Source organism: Bos javanicus, chromosome 26 (assembly GCF_032452875.1).
Source record: "Bos javanicus breed banteng chromosome 26, ARS-OSU_banteng_1.0, whole genome shotgun sequence".
NCBI classification, from domain to species: Eukaryota; Metazoa; Chordata; class Mammalia; order Artiodactyla; family Bovidae; genus Bos; species Bos javanicus.
In genome coordinates this window covers 21842198-21857476 of record NC_083893.1, presented here as the reverse complement: position 1 = coordinate 21857476, position 15279 = coordinate 21842198, and the positions used below count along the sequence as shown (strand labels likewise).

General features: G+C 56.8%; 1 protein-coding gene and 1 long non-coding RNA gene across 2 annotated transcripts; both read right to left on the bottom strand.

Moving 5' to 3' along the window:
- Positions 1-223: 223 nt before the first annotated feature.
- On the bottom strand, positions 224-3054 carry LOC133239306 (uncharacterized). Its single transcript, XR_009733789.1, has 2 exons — positions 2576-3054; positions 224-870 (listed from the first exon to the last, which is right to left on the bottom strand). It is a non-coding gene; the product is annotated as an uncharacterized LOC133239306 (long non-coding RNA).
- A 5137-nt stretch (positions 3055-8191) lies between these two features.
- Positions 8192-14130, bottom strand: TLX1 (T cell leukemia homeobox 1). Its single transcript, XM_061403176.1, has 3 exons — positions 12926-14130; positions 10669-10870; positions 8192-8502 (listed from the first exon to the last, which is right to left on the bottom strand). The coding sequence occupies exons 1-3, from the start codon at positions 13506-13508 to the stop codon at positions 8280-8282; spliced, it is 1008 nt and encodes a 335-aa protein (XP_061259160.1). The 5' UTR covers positions 13509-14130; the 3' UTR covers positions 8192-8279.
- Positions 14131-15279: the final 1149 nt, after the last annotated feature.

Sequence of the window (15279 nt, the reverse complement as noted above, 5' to 3'; positions counted from 1 at the left end):
TGATGCCCAAAGTCACCTCAGCAGGCACCTGGGAGTGAAAGAATTTTAGAAAGAGGGACAGGTGCACTGGAAAAAGAGGGGCCATGCAGGTAACAGGGAAGGAGCAGGACATAAGATAGCAGGGAGTGGTGAGGCCTGTGGCATGCTGGAGAGTGAATTTTAGGGTGCAGTTGTGTCTGTGTTTTTAATTTCTTTAAATAAAATGGAAAAATACTCGGGCAAATAAAGCTGCAGGCCATATTTGATAGATAAGCTTGAGAACCCAGAATTAGATCTCAGACATACAGGGGTGGTACCTTGATCCTTGAAGTAGCATCAGCACCACAGGAAGCTTGTTCTAAATCTGGAATCTCAAGCCCCACCCCAGACATAATGAATAAGAATCTACATTTTAACAAGGTTCCCAAGTGTTTCTTATACACCTGAAAGTTTAAGACTGTCAGGTGAAAATTATATATAAATGAATACACCTTCAGTTCAGTTCAGTTCAGTTCAGTCACTCAGTTGTGTCCGACTCCATCACCAACTCCCGGAGTTTACCCAAACTCATGTTCATTGATTTGGTGATGCAATCCAACCATCTCATCCTCTGTCTTCCCCTTCTCCTCCTGCCCTCAATCTTTCCCAGCATCAGGGTCTTTTCAAATGAGTCAGCTCTTCACATCAGGTGGCCAAAGTATTGGAGTTTCAGCTTCAACATCAGTCCTTCCAATGAATACCCAAGACTGATTTCCTTTAGGATGAACTGGTTGGATCTCCTTGTAGTCCAAGGGACTCTCAAGAATCTTCTCCAACACCACAGTTCAAAAGCATCAATTCTTTGGCGCTCAGCTTTCTTTATAGTCCAACTCTCACATCCATACATGACTCCTGGAAAAACCATAGTCTTGAATACACCTTATATTGTTTATAAAAGAGCCTCCCAGAGACAACTCACCTACCCACCTCCCCCTTCTCTACCACTCTGGAGGAGGCAGGGAAGAAGGGAAGACAGTGCTCTCTTTTCTTTTCATATTCTGACTGAATTTTACTGTTTAAAAGGTCAGGGCATAAGCCCTTGCTAATTCTCTGACCCACCCCAACATGCTCCCCCATCCTCCAACCCCGAACAACCTCCTCCAGCTACAGGCTTTGCTCAGAGCAGATGGAAAAGAGAGGAAGGTGTCGTGTGCCCTTAGGCAAGTTGCTTAACCTCTCTGGACTTCAATTTTCCTTGTCTATAAAGTGGGATTAAAATACCACTCACATCATAGGGTGGCACTGGTACCCCACTCCAGTACTCTTGCCTGGAAAATCCCATGGATGGAGGAGCCTGGTAGGCTGCAGTCCATGGGGTTGCTAAGAGTCGGACACGACTGAGAGACTTCACTTTCACTTTTCACTTTTCATGCATTGGAGAAGGAAATGGCAACCCACTCCAGTGTTCTTGCCTGGAGAATCCCAGGGATGGGGGAGCCTGGTGGGCTGCCGTCTGTGGGATCACACAGAGTCGGACACGACTGAAGTGACTTAGCAGCAGCAGCAACAGCAAGAATGTATTAATACCTTTAAAACCTAGTGCAGGTTACCTTCCTGGTTCTCCACTTCTTCCTCTAATCAAGTGTGGTACGTTCACTTCTATTTTAGATTTTCTGTTGGCCTGTGTCCCCTATCCTGCTGACCCAGAAGAGGGAGGGGTGGAAGTATATGGAACCCCCTTCCAATCCCAAAGGGCTCCTGGAAGGTGGTAAGCCCTAGCTGAGAAAGCCTAAAGGGTTAGGTGTGGGGAAGGAGGAGGGCAAGGTCTCAAGTCCTGGCAGTGCTGCAGAGGGGATCCTGGAGGGGGGAGCAGTAAAAGCTGGAGGGAACCATGGACTGGGGTGGCTTGGAAACATTTTTTCCAAAGTCCTAAGGGAGTCAGACACGACTGAAATGACTTAGCAGCAGCAGCAAGGGAGCAAAATCCCAGTGGACTTCTGAGCTAAGAGCTCCCTCCATAAAACAAGACATTCCTTGAGGAGTCCTCCCCAAGTCTACCACATCCTAGGACTCGCCATCCATCCCAAAGAAACTGGTTCCAGGATTAGACCCTGGGGTCTGCCCTGGTGGCTCAGAGGTTAAAGGGTTTGCCTGTAACGCGGGAGACCTGGGTTCAATCCCTGGGTCTGGAAGATCCCCTGAAGGAAATGGCAACCCACTCCAGTATTCTTGCCTGGAGAATCCCACAGAGTCGGACACGACTGAGCGACTTCACTTTCTTTCTTTCACTTTCGAATGCTGGAGTCGTGTGCCCTTAGGCAAGTTGCTTAACCTCTCTGGACTTCAATTTTCCTGTCTATAAAGTGGGATTAAATTACCACCCACGGCATAGGGTGATTGTTAAGAATGTATTAATACCTTTAAAACCTAGTGCAGTGCCTGGAATACAGCAAGTGCTCGATATTGTTAATTATTAATATTATGATCGTTATTATTTTCCACTGGGACTGGTAGCAGCCGCCCCTGAGGTCTCCAGGGTCCCTCAGACCACAAGCTCCCAGGGCCTCGGTAGAGGCGCCTCTCCCCGTGCGGCCCCTAGAGGGCGCCCGGAACTCACTTGTCCTGCGTTTCTTCGGGGAAGCCCAGGTCCGGCTCCAGCAGCTTCTGGGCCTTCAGCTTTCCGGATTTGCGACTCCTCCCGCAGGAACCGAAGATACATGGGCTCTGGGGCCACAGGACGGAAAATGTGAGGCGGCAGGAGCAGCTCCTACCAAACCTCCCCATTGAACGGCACCCAGAAGGGGGGCCTCGCACCCCCACCCCCCATGCCTCCCACGCCCCCCTCTTCTCGCATATACGAGGAGGCCAGATCGTTGTGGGCTTCGTGGAGGCAGCGGCGGCCGCTGGACCTCCCGGGCCTTGCTAGGGTTCTCGGCCGAATCCACGGCGGCCCGCTGTCCCCACGGTCACGTTGCCAGAGCTGCGGGAGTGGAAACCAAAACGCAGGCCTGGGCAATCTCCACCCCCAAACCGACCGGTAGTTGAATTAGACCCTCCTCCCTCCAGGCTGGGGGAGGAGAGATGGGGAAAGGAAAGGAAGGCCCTTGGCGGGATAGACGCGTGGTAACCACCCATAGGAACTTGATGGGGTCGCCCCTGGCGTGAGCTTTTGGGGATAACTGCGAACGCAGCAGTGGAGACTTCATGCGTGCATGTGTGTGTGTGCCGTGTATGCCCGCGCGTAGAACAGCACACCTGTAGCTTGCCTTGTGTAATATCGCACACTCCAGTCGTTGTGTAGTTGGAGGAGGTATGTGAGGTCCACAACAACGCAGGCCAAGGGTGAGAGGATGTGATTTTGTACCCATCCTTCAACACAACACGGGCACTCATCGCTCCCTCTACTCACCATCCCCCCCGCCAACACCTCTCCTCCCCTCCCCCTCCCCTCTCCTTTCCTTCCCCTCGGTCTTTCCCCACTCGCACCTCCGCCCTGGTTTCCCACGCCCCGGCTGCAAACACCATATTCCGAGCCTGCTCTGAGCTCCTTGGAAAGTCTGAACTGGCTGCACACCTCTCACTCACTCAGCCTGTTCCTATCAGACTCCCGAGGATAAGGAATCCAGGAGTGAGTGCAGGTGGGCCGTTCCAGAGATCTTCCTGGGCCTGCCGTGGATTCGAACGATGCGGGAAAATCGCGCGGGCAGCTCCTCTTAGCTACCCAGGCAGTGACCTGGCTGCTGGGCTCCGAAATCTGAGCTGATTAGGAAGGCCTAGGAGAGTGAGAAGCTGCTTAGGAGGGGGAGGGGGTCTCAGTTCAGTTCAGACGCTCAGTTGTGTCCGATACTTGAGCGGGGGTCTGAGAGGAGTAAAAGGAAAGTGTCTGTGTGTGTGTGGGGGGGCAAGTGTGTGGGACGGTGGGGGCCAAGTGTGTGTGTGGGGCAAGTGTGTGGAGCGGGGTGGGGGGGCAAGTGTGTGGGGCGGGGTGGGGAGGCAAGTGTGTGGGGCGGGGTGGGGGGGCAAGTGTGTGGGGCGGGGTGGGGAGCAAGTGTGTGGGGGCAAGTGTGTGGGGGCGGGGGGCAAGTGTGCCTGAGCAAAGTTGGAGAAACAGAGTGGAAGGGGGTCGGTTTCCTCCAGCATCTGGCCTTAGTGCAGCATCTGGCCCTTCGTGCAGCTCTGGGGCCCCAGCTCTAGCCCAACTGCCCCTTGCAGCATGTCCTCTGAGTCCCAGCTGCTCCAATTCTGCACAGCCTGGAGATCCCTGCATAACTGTATCATACACCTGGAACCGGCCTGCCCACCTGCAAGTCACTCACGCCACAAACGGGACGCCTGTCTGAGTGTTGGGCCCAGTGCAGACCCCGTACCTGCCACTGCGGTGGGGGCTTCAGGAGGCAGTGCTCAGATTGTGCCCATAGAGCTCACAAGCACGGATATGGCCACACAAAGCCGCTATTATCGTTAACAGGTTAGGCCAGATTCTCTGTGTGCCACCCCAGGGGGCGGGGGCACGGGGCGCTAGGACCCCAGCCCTGCTTGGGTTTCTGGGCCCCAGAAGGCCACCACTCAGTCAGCCAGGTCTGAGGCAGTGATCAAGGCTCACTCACTGCATAATTTGGTCAGTGCAGTCGGCTCACTCAAGCCAAGGAAGGATGTGGCCCTTTCTGCTCAGACAGGTTCGTTAATTCCTCTTCTCCCTCTGCATCTCTACACACCATTATTCGGATCGTTTGTTCCTTTTCTATTTCTGAACAGAGACAGACCCTTGCCTGCAGGATTGGTGGCAGATAGGAGTTGTGAGCTTTCTTTGTGCGGCGGGTAGTTGGCCCTGATTGTGACCCTGGCAGCCCCCACCTCCCTTCCAGCCCGCGTCCCCTCGAGACTACCGGGTGTGCAGGCCCCGCCGCCATCCCGGCCTGTCCTCTCCGCGGCCCTCGGCCGACGCGGGATTTACCGAGATTCGGTCCCAACGAATTCCCGACCGAGAATGGGGAGTCGTACGCCGTCCTTCAGCGCCGAGGGCCCCAGTACCCCGGGGAGTGTGCCCCCACCCCTGGGACGCGTCGCCTGGGGTCCCGAGCGCGTGGGAGGGGCCCCGGGAGAGCGCGCGACTGGGGTGGCCTGGGATCCCCGGAAACAGTCGAGCGGGAGCCGGAGCGGGGAGGGGAGGGGAGTTGGGTGGCCTCCCGCGATGGGCGCCCGGGATTCCGGCGTGCGGAAGCCCAGTTCTCCGAGAGGCCCGAATAAGCTGGACAGGGTCCGAGAGCAGAGGGTCTGAGGGGCCTAGCCCCGCGCTGTTTTGAGTGTGACCCCAGCTGTTGATGAAGATCCGGGACGTAGGAGGTATTTGGGGGAGGAGGTGTGTTATGCCTGATTTTGCCTGCTTTGTCTCGCCAGAGCAGGGGTGAGGGAGTGCTGGTGAAGAGTCGGGGTTCTCGGGAGTTTGGGGGTTGACTTTGAGCCAGACAGCCACTCCCCGTTCCTGCCTCGGCTAGACAGTCTGTGGCCAGAAAATATCCAGGAGCCCCCGGGCGCCCAGCCTGAAGGGTCCCAGGAGTCAGGAGGTGGGAGGAAGGCCCCAGTTTCCCCTGGGGTTGGCAATTCTGGAATACGGCAACCGGCAGGCACTGAAGGTGCCTCTTAAAGACGCAAATGGAGGAGAGACCGCACCAAATGAAAATGGTTTGGGCTGGGCAGCTCCAGTCCCGGCAGGAGGGGAGGGAGAGCCAGACCTACCCAGGTAGGAGGAGCAGAATTCTGCGGTTCCAAGAGGATATTTCCGGATTTCGATTTCGCTTGGCCCGGTACTGGATACCGCCGCGGCACAGGCAGGAGGCCCACTGCAGACCTGACTTTGAGACCAGAACTTTCTCCCCTCGACCCACACACTGTCAGGGTTTGGCCTGGTCACCCGGTGGGTCTGGGGTTGGGGTAGCCCCTCCACTTTGGAAATCCTTTGGACTCAGAATCCTCCTCTCCTGCCCAGATCCTGCTCGAAGAGGAGCACAGATAAGGGTGGACAAGCAGTGCCCCTTCCACACTCAGCCAAATTTCCTCCTGGGCCTCCTTGGGTTGGAGGTTGCTGTGCTTTGTCCTGTGATATGGCAGAGCCAAGAGGGCAGTCTAGGCCAGGATGAGTACTCTGATGGTTTCCATAACTCTCCTGCCCTCAACCCCAGTCTGGGTGAACACAGCTCTGCATACACGAACAAGTCCCACAACCTACTCTCTTCCAGTTTTTAGCCATAAAGTTCTCTCACTCTTCCACCCTAAAGAAAGAGCCCCCTATGTCCCCACTCTACTACCCCAGGATGGCATGTTTCCTAAAGCCTCTACCATCTGGCTTCTTCCAGAAAAGCAGGCTTAAGTCAGTTTTGTATGTCCTGACATTGGTCTGGTAGGTGGGGGACTAAATGTTATGGGGAGTGTTGTGTACTGTGGCTGCTGTCCTGGCTAGAGTGGTCTGGGGCCTCCCTGAAGGTCCTGGGAAGTCAGTTTTTCAGATCCCTCCTAGGCCAGGCTAGTCTGGAAGCTGGGAAGTCTTGGCTTCAAGCACCACAGAAGATCCTGGTCCAATTACTCATAGAATGCTCCAATCTCTGCAGCTTGCTGGGTAAGGTCCTAGAACCCCAAACTTCTAGCAGATGTGTATACCCCTACAATGGATCTGCACACCCCACCATCATGTACTCCAGCAGTGTACAATTAATTATACCCACTAACACAGCACCATACACACTCACTGCAGGGACATGTCATCCACAATGATACATATTCCCCATTAATTCACTCCCCCAATTATATACAATCCTAGACAAGTATCACTCATACAATGAAATACACCTCTAACACATGATTACATACATACAATTATAGATGATATACAGCCATAAACATTCATACATTTAACACAAAAATAGATTCATAATGAAAAACTAATACGTACTCTCACAAATATTAGCCCCTGATTCACTAATAATCACGGATGTTGGTGGGTGATTATACAACTACCCAAAAAGCCACATTTACATATGATCACACACATACCAATACAAGTCTGTATATAAATGGTAGTTTCGATTCACAACTGAAGCAAAATAAGCACACACAACTGCATACAAAATCACACACTTGAACACTTATTATACAAACACTCATTGTCAGTATAACATCCCGATTGCCCACACCATCACAAACACAGAGTGCACACAGGTAACTCTCACTCCCAAAGACAAATCTTGAGCACTAACTGTTCCAGGAGACACTGGCTCTCCCAACTTGTCTCACTGCTGCCTTCTCTTCATTTCTCCTCCTCTTTCTTTCCTCTTTCCAGAACCTGACAGTCCTGACCCCAAGATGTCCTTCAAACTTAAGTATGAGGGGCTGCCCTGGCTGCACCAGCTCACACCAGACCCAAGTAGCTGCAAGGTGCTGGGCTCAGCAAGGAGCAAGCAGCCTTGATTCTGGATTCAGAGGGTTTTATTATTATTTTTCACATAAATTACACAAGCACTTTATAAAAAGGTTACACAGAAAACACCTTATAAGTGCATAACTTAAACCACCCCCCCCCTACGAACAGGATCTGGAGAAATAGGCTTTTTGTGTGGAAACCTGCCTGTGCGTACCTGGGTGCGGCTAGGGTGTGTGATAGGGGTCTGGCAGGCCAAGTGACGCTGTTGTGGCTGTTGTGTGTGCGATGGTGTGTCACAGTGTGACTGTGGCCTTGTATTTGTGAGAAGTGCCATGCTGTTCAGAATGAATCTGGGCCACCCCTGATCGTAAGGGCCAAGGGAGTGAAGGCTATGACCCTGTGTGTGCAAGACACTCTGCCATAGGGCCCCTGTGACTGTGGGGAGACACTAGGAGGGACAGTGAAATCACGTCCGTGTGGGCCGGCTACTACCGGGAGTGGAGAACAGAGAGGGCGGTCTTCCCAAGGCAAGTTCAAACGACAGCTCATGCTGTCCTCTAGGGACCCCACCAGCTCTTCTTCCACCACCTCTTCTGCCTTTCTCAGTCCCACGTTAAAAATCATAATAAAATAAAATAGACGCTAACGGAGGACTCTGAACAGTTCCAGCAGGCGCGGGACCGCGTAGGCATCTGGGAGACGGCGGCGCGTCTCTTTCCTGCGCGCTCTCTTCTTTTCCACCCCAAAGAGAACGGCGTCGGCGCGCGGGCCGGTGCGGAGGGGTGCCGCGATCCCCGGAGGCGTGCAGTCTGCGGCGGAGGGCAGGCGAGAGTCCTGGCTCTCGGGGGGCCTCGAGACCCCTTGGCTGGGCCCGGGTCTCGGGTCTCTCAGAGAGTAGCAGACAGGCTCACTCGCAGGCCGACGCCACGGACGTGACGCTGGTGATCTTGGTCGAGTCGTCAGACCACGGCTGCAGGTTCTGCAGGGCGAAGAGCGAGGAGTTGTGCACGCACAGCGGGTCCGCGGGCAGAGGCTGAGCCAGGCTCTTCTGGAAGGCCTCCTGCTGCAGCTGCAGGAGGATGCGGTTTGCCTGCTGCCTCTCGGCCTCACGCTCCTCCGCAGTCTGCCGCCTGCACCGGGGACAAACCGTTACCCACGCTTCGGGTGCGCTCCCGGGAGACCGCCTGGGAGAGCGCAGCTCCCCCTCTCGGACCCCAATTCCAGCTGGGGGCCCTTGAAAACACTCCCCTAACTTGAGGGTTCTGACTCCGACAAAGACTGGAAACCACCAAAGTAGATAGGGGGTACTCTGGGGGAGCTGTAGGGAGATCCGCTAGGCCCAAGCAGTTGGGGCTCTCTGGCTCCAGGCAGGGCCCACACCCTCACTGGCCTTGGAAGGCACAAGCAGGGCTAGGGTGGCATTTTGCCTCTCCCCAGACTCGAGGAAGACCAGGAGCCTTCCCAAGTCTGAGCGGTCTCACCCTCCCCATCAGTCCAGGGCAGAGGCAGGGACCAGTGGATGTGAGCTGCCACGATGGACCTCTTCACCCCCTTTCTCTCTGAGAATCTCTCCCAGACTTCAGACCTCCTGTGCCAAGCCCTGTGCCGGCCGGGATTCCCGCCGGACCAACTGGCTTCCTCCGAGGAGGTCCAGGGAGGCGATGACTCACTTATTCCATTTAATGCCTCCCCTCCACCCAGTCAACTGAGATCAAACGTCTGTCTCTAAGGTGGACAGACCTAATGGGAGTCCCCGGGGCCTCCAGAAGCAATTTGTAGGCGATCGATGAAGGCGAGCGAAGCCAGCGAGAGGGCCTCTCCCAGCAGCGGACGCCGACCTTCTTCTCGCCGCCCTTTCTTGCCTTTTCGCTCTGTCTCTCGTCTGCCCGTTCTTTCCTGAATTTCAAACTATTTCTCTTCTTTAGGCTTTGTGTCTTTTTCTCTGGTTTTTCTCTCACCCCACCCCTTTCCTTCTCTCAGAATTTAAGGGAATTTGTTTGAAACGAAAATGAAGGTTTCCCTAATCTATTGCTTTCCTTTATTATACATAAGACTTCTTCGCCTCCAGGGAAGTCCACTTTATGTTTTATTTTCTCCCTGGGTGGGGTGTTTATCTTTGCCCCCACCTTGTGTATCAGTTTCTCTAAGCCTGCTATACTATTTTCTCTGTGCGCCCACCCCAAGGGCTTGCCTGACTCCCTCCCCTAGGCCGTAGCCTCGGATCGGCCTTGGGAACCCGAGTGCGTTCCCCCCTCCCCCCTCCAGTCCTTGCTCCCTCCCTAGCTTTCCAGAGGTCTGAGCTGCGTCCCCCACCCCTTCCCCAGCAGCAGGAATGTGGGGAGAGGGGGAACAGACTCGCGGGGCAGTGGCTTCCTTTGTGGCCACGGTGGCGGAATCTCAGGCAGATTCCTCGCCTTCATTCAGAAAAAGAGGAAACTCCAATTCCTTCCTCCGGGCCCAGGCCCTCCCTGCCCGGCGCCGGGGACTTCTCCCAGACTCTCTTGCTCTCCCGCCTGAGACCTGAGCTAGCAAGAAACTCCCGGCGTGTGTGGAACCAGCAGGCGGGCCAAATGTGCCGGAGGATGCAGGGGTGCAAAAGGGTTCAACCGAAGAAAGCGCCTGCTTGTGGGGAAAACGAGTGTAGCTATGGGTGTGTGACGGGATAAGAGAAAATGTTTCTCTCTTACACACACATACCCATCTGTTCCTGATTGATCCCCCTTTCAGTGGGACCCTCGGAAACCCCGCCGCAGGCGGCGCAGATTGATTTTCCCCTTCCCGGGTGGGGGACCTGCTGCGCCCAGGCCAGGCGTCTAGGGAGGAGGGAGACAGCAGGGCCCAGGCTCGCGGTCTGGGGCCCCAGGCGCTCTAGCAGGAGCCCCGGCTGGGGCGCAGAAACAGAGAGCGTGCTATTCTGCCTCCGGTCTCCAGGATAGAAGAGGCATGTACGCGTAAGTCTGCGCAAACAAAAAGTCCCTCAGGACTCGCTGATCTCGGAAGCCCAGACGGCGTAGACTGCTTAAATCCAGACGTATACCCCAAGCAGCGGCAGAGACCAGCCGCGTCTACCACCGCACTGAGTGTGCCGGCCAGAAAGCCAGAAAGCAAAACAGAGGGGGCTCTCCGGCCCCATCCAGTCATCGGCCACGGTTGCTTCCCACTCCCCTCGAGCCTAGCAGAGCGGTCCGCTCCTCCGAACCAGAACCATCCATCGGAAGGCAGGGATCGAAGGAGTGTGAACTCCCCAGGAGAGGCCTGGAGCCAGAGACTGTGCCGCCCACGCCCCGCCAGCTCACCTCCACTTTGTCCTCCGGTTCTGGAACCAGGTTTTGACTTGCGCGTCGGTCATTTTGAGCGCCTTGGCCAGGGCGGCGCGCTCGGCCGAGGCCAGGTACTTCTGGCGGTGGAAGCGCTTCTCCAGCTCGCAGATCTGCAGGCGCGTGAAGGACGTGCGCGGCTTCTTCTTCTTGGGGGGCGTCCGATTCTGATAGGGGTGACCTATACGGCGTGTTACAGTGAAGGGTGAGAGGGCCACTGGAGCGGGAGAGACAGACAGACGGCAGAGGCAAGCGGCAGAGCGTCAGGAGGCGTCCCAGGCCCGACACCCCGCGAGTCAGCGAGCCCAGCGGCTAGACCCCAGAAGCAGGGCGGTGGTCCTCCTGTCAGCCCTCAGCTCAAGCCTGTGGCCTGAAATGGCCCCCCACCCAGCGGCCAGCCGGGCCGACTCCGCGGCCTCTGCCACCACAGAGGCCTCCCTAGCCCTGGGCTCCTATGTGCCCATCAAACACAGATGCAGTCTTTTTGAGGGGCATGTCTGAGGCGAGCTAAAGGTCGCATTCCCCCCATGGCCCCAGGCCTCCAGCCTCAGAGAAGCTGCTCAACAGTAAGAGACCATCCTTGGTCAAGGCCAGGAATCCTGGATCCTGCCCTGAGGCCTCCATTACACACCAACATACAGACACATCACATACAACAGGGGACAAATGAGAGATCTATAGACCCAGAAAAGCTAACACAGACGACAAGCACAGGCACAGAGACAGATGCCTAAGGTGACAGCCATAAACTCCTTCCGAGCCTTCTTAGGGCTGAAGCAAGGTTAGGGCAGGCTGTGGCTCCCCTCAGTGGGCTATGTGGAGTACCTTTCCACCACTGGGTTCCCAGTGGTTCCAGGCTGGGGGGGCTGGTGGTGCTCCATCAGGGCCCTTTAAGATTAGCTTGGCCTGGCTGGGGGAGTAGGACGGGGCACTAGGCCCTGCCTCCCCAGGACTGAGAGGACTTGGGCTGGGGCACAGGGGCCCTTCTTGAGGCCCAGAGCGAATGGATCTTCTGCTTTCCTCCACCTCTCTTTGCCACTGACCAGAATCTGGGCCAACGTTTCAAGGCTGGAACACGACGCTAGCCCAGGGTCTAGCTCTTAACTGCCTATTCCCCTTCCACCGTTGGGCCCTGGAGCCCGAGCCCCACGGGAATCCCACGTCGTGGTCGATCTAGGCAGCGGCCTCTGCCTCCTGCTTCCTCTCTCTCTAAGGCCCCGCCGGGAACCCAGGCTCAACTCAGGGCTGTTTCCCAGCGGACTTGGGGGCCTGGCCTGGCGGGAAGATCGCAGTCTCGCATCCAGGGAACGCTAGGGGCGGCGGGAAGTGAGGCGGCGTGGAAAAGGACCCGCTCAGGAGCAAAAGCTGAGTGCCGTGAGCGGAAGCAGGAGCGGAGGGAGCCGAGGCGAGCAGAAGCAAGGCGCAGAGTAGGCAGCGGAGAGGAGGGCAGACTGCCGCCGCCGAGTGCGTTATCGTCCCAGGGGTTCTTTCGGCTGCCGATCGATCACGGGCCTGGCCGGTGCATTATTCACGCCAGAGGAAACGAGGCTGGGCCCAGAGCGGAGGACGCTGAGCCCGGACAGAACGAAAATGAAGCAGGCAGCTCAGCCTAGTCGCTGCCACTGACCCGGACGGGGCCCGCAGTCCGGGAAGAAAGGCCGGCCAGCTCTGCGGCTTAACTCCGGCTCACGGTCTCTATCGGCAGTGCGACGGGCACTGGACCTTGGAGCGCGAAATGTGTGTGCGTGTGTGTGTGTGTGTGTGTGTGTGTGTGTGTGTGTGTAGGGGAAGGAAGGTGGGGAACCTGTTTTCCTTGAGTCTGATTCTGGGGTTCGCCGCCTCGGCCAGACAACGTCTGCCAGGACGTAAGAAACAGTTTGTTCACCTCGCGCCCCTTTCTCCAAGATCCCCGAGCCCCAAATGCCGGCAGAAGGTAGTACCGACGCTACAACCCCTTCCCTTCGCCTGACCGGCCCAGGGACTCCGAGAAGGGATCAGGGAGAACTTCTCAGAGTACGGGGTCCTGTGGGAGAGACGAAGAGGGGCCCAGGCTTGGAGAACTCTTCCAGCGAGTCGATTCCGCGAGAGAGGCGGCGGGTGGCGGAACTTGGGGGAAGCACCCAGAGGAGCCAGGCGGCCGGGCGCGCAGAGGGGGCTGCGGGGAGCCCCGGGGCGGAGGAGGGGTAGAGGAGAGCCGGGGCCGCGGCCAGGCGGGGCGCGCGCGGGCCGGACTCACCTGTGAACCTGTCCTTTGTGTATCTGCGGTTACTCTCCATCCAGGGGAAGGTGAGGCCGGTGAGGTTGTTGACGCCCGGCACGGCAGGCACGGAGGGCACGGTGGGCAAACCGGTAGCCAGAGGTTGAGGGTGGGCCACCGCTCCAGCTAGCGGCCTGTGCGCAGGCACTCGGATCACTCCCGCAGCACTCAGCGTGCCCCCACCGCCGCCTCCACCCCCGCCGCCGCCGCCGCCGCCACCGGGACCGGGGCCGCCCGCCAAGGCCATGTTCACGTTGTAGGAGCCGGCCAGCGGGCCCATGCTGCACGCGCCGCCGCCGCCGCCCGCCGGGCCACCGGGGCCACTCGGGCCTCCAGCGCCATAGGCCCCCGCGCCCCCGGCCCCCGGCCCGGCTGCGGGGCCCCCGCCGCCGTAAGGGTAGGCGCCTCCAACCAAACACCCAAGGCCGTATTCTCCGTCCTGGAGGCGCGAGGAGGGCCCCATGCAGCCGCCCTGGTCTGGGCTGTTGAGGATCTGGTCGATGCCAAAGCTGATGGGCTCCGCGTGGCCCGGGTGGAGATGGTGCGGACCCAGATGCTCCATGCTGGCCCCCGACCCCGGCCCCGCGGAGGGGGGGGCCTGGGCGGTGGCACTCGCGGTGCTTGGCTCGGGGACAGCGCGCGGCGGCGCGGAGGCGGCAGCGGCTCCTGGCTGCGTGGAGACTTGGAGGCGAAGTGCGCAGAAGGGCTAAAGTGGGCGGGGGGGAGGGGAAGGAGAAGAGGGGGCGCCGTATTCTTCCCCTCTCCGGCTACTCCTTCCCCTCTCCGGCTGCTCGGTCGCTGTTGACTCTGGGACATCAATCACCGGGCGAAAAAGCCCGGTGCGAGCTAGCCTCTCAGTTTCGGCCGGGTCTCTCCATTGGCTGTGAGCGGAGAGGAGCGGGGTGAATGACAGCGCGGGGGAGGGGCGGAGAAGGCGAGAGGAAAGCCTGGAGCCGAGACAGATGTAGGAGCCAAAGACGGAGGGACTGAGACCGAAGCTCAGAGAAGTAGTTCAGGAAGAGAGGGAAGAGGCGAACCAGAGGCTTCAAAGGAGAAAGAGAATAGGAGGCTGGCATTCCCAGAGACGGATAGACAGATGGCCCCAAGGAGGTGGAGGTCAGAGCCCTCTTCCCCGCCTGACAGGAGCCACCCCCTCGCTTAGAATTGGGCCAGAGGAGCTAGCCCACCAGGCCTCTGGGGAAGGGGCACCCAGCGCTACTGGAGAATCTCCCCAGGGGCTCAGCCGGGAAGCACCAGTCTGTCAACCAGAAGATTTACTCCCAATTTTGTCTGGCTTGTAAGAAAGTAGAAGGCTGTCTGCTCCCCGGGGTATGCCTCCCAGACAGGAAGGTGAGTTCAGGATTGTCTTTTAAAACAAGGGCTTATAAACATGGCTATATGTTTTTGAAAAAGTCAGCAGCAACCTCACCTCAGCCTATTTAGAGAAACTGAGGAAGGGAAACTTCCTGAAAGGCAGTCACAAGTCAGAGGAATTGGCTTGGGGCCTGCTTCCGAGGTGCCCAAGATACCCCCTTTCCTTTTAAATAGAAGTCCCAAAAAGCAGTTTCCACAGTATGCGAATGAACTCAATCAGATTGCTTTCACCAGGACTGGTTATTCCAAGCAAGAAACCTTTGGATTGTAGCAAGGGGAAGGAATTATTTTCTTACTTTTGGAATCTTGGAAGGGAGGCCTAGGGGCTTAAGGCAGTGGGGGCTGGGTATGGTGGGACCAAGATCAGGGAAGTACAGCAGGACAAATTTAGGCCTTTTCAAAGTTTTGCCTGTGGCTGACTGGCTTAGAGCCCAGGAGAGAAGAAGGAAACTCCCTTTTTCTGCTTCCTCTCTTTCTCCTCTCTAGTAGAGAAATGTCTGCTCCCTCCTAGGCGCCAAGCCCTAGTAAGGGCACAGGTTGGATCACTTGGGATCTATTTCTGGTCTAGTTCAGATTCAACAGGTCTTCAGGGAGGGGCTGTCTATCAGACAAGATGCTAGAATGTGGTGGCTCATATTCTACTTAACAAGTCTCATTCCAATCTACTTGCTTTGGCCATACGTGTTACTGTAACCTGAAGAGAGCTCCATGGAGGCAGAGAATGGTTTCCTCATCTCTGTCCCTCCCTGTGGAGTGCAGCCCCAACCCATGAAATATACTCATCTTGGGTAGATAATGAGTGAAAGAACCTCTTTATGCAACACATATTTTATTGAATATCTACTACGTGTCAGTCGCTGTTCTTGGCACTGGGAAAACAGCAGTGAACAAAACAAAGTTCCTGTCCTCATGGAGCTTATATTTCACAGCATGAGTGAGACAGTAAACAAAGAAGCAAA

Coding starts and splice junctions, on each gene's coding strand:
- TLX1 (XM_061403176.1), bottom strand. CDS start 13,508: ATGGAGCATCTGGGTCCGCACCATCTCCACCCGGGCCACGCGGAGCCC. Junction 10,871..12,925: donor CACAAAGGACAGGTTCACAG/GTGAGTCCGGCC, acceptor CACGCCGTATAG/GTCACCCCTATCAGAATCGG. Junction 8,503..10,668: donor AACCGGAGGACAAAGTGGAG/GTGAGCTGGCGG, acceptor TCCCCGGTGCAG/GCGGCAGACTGCGGAGGAGC.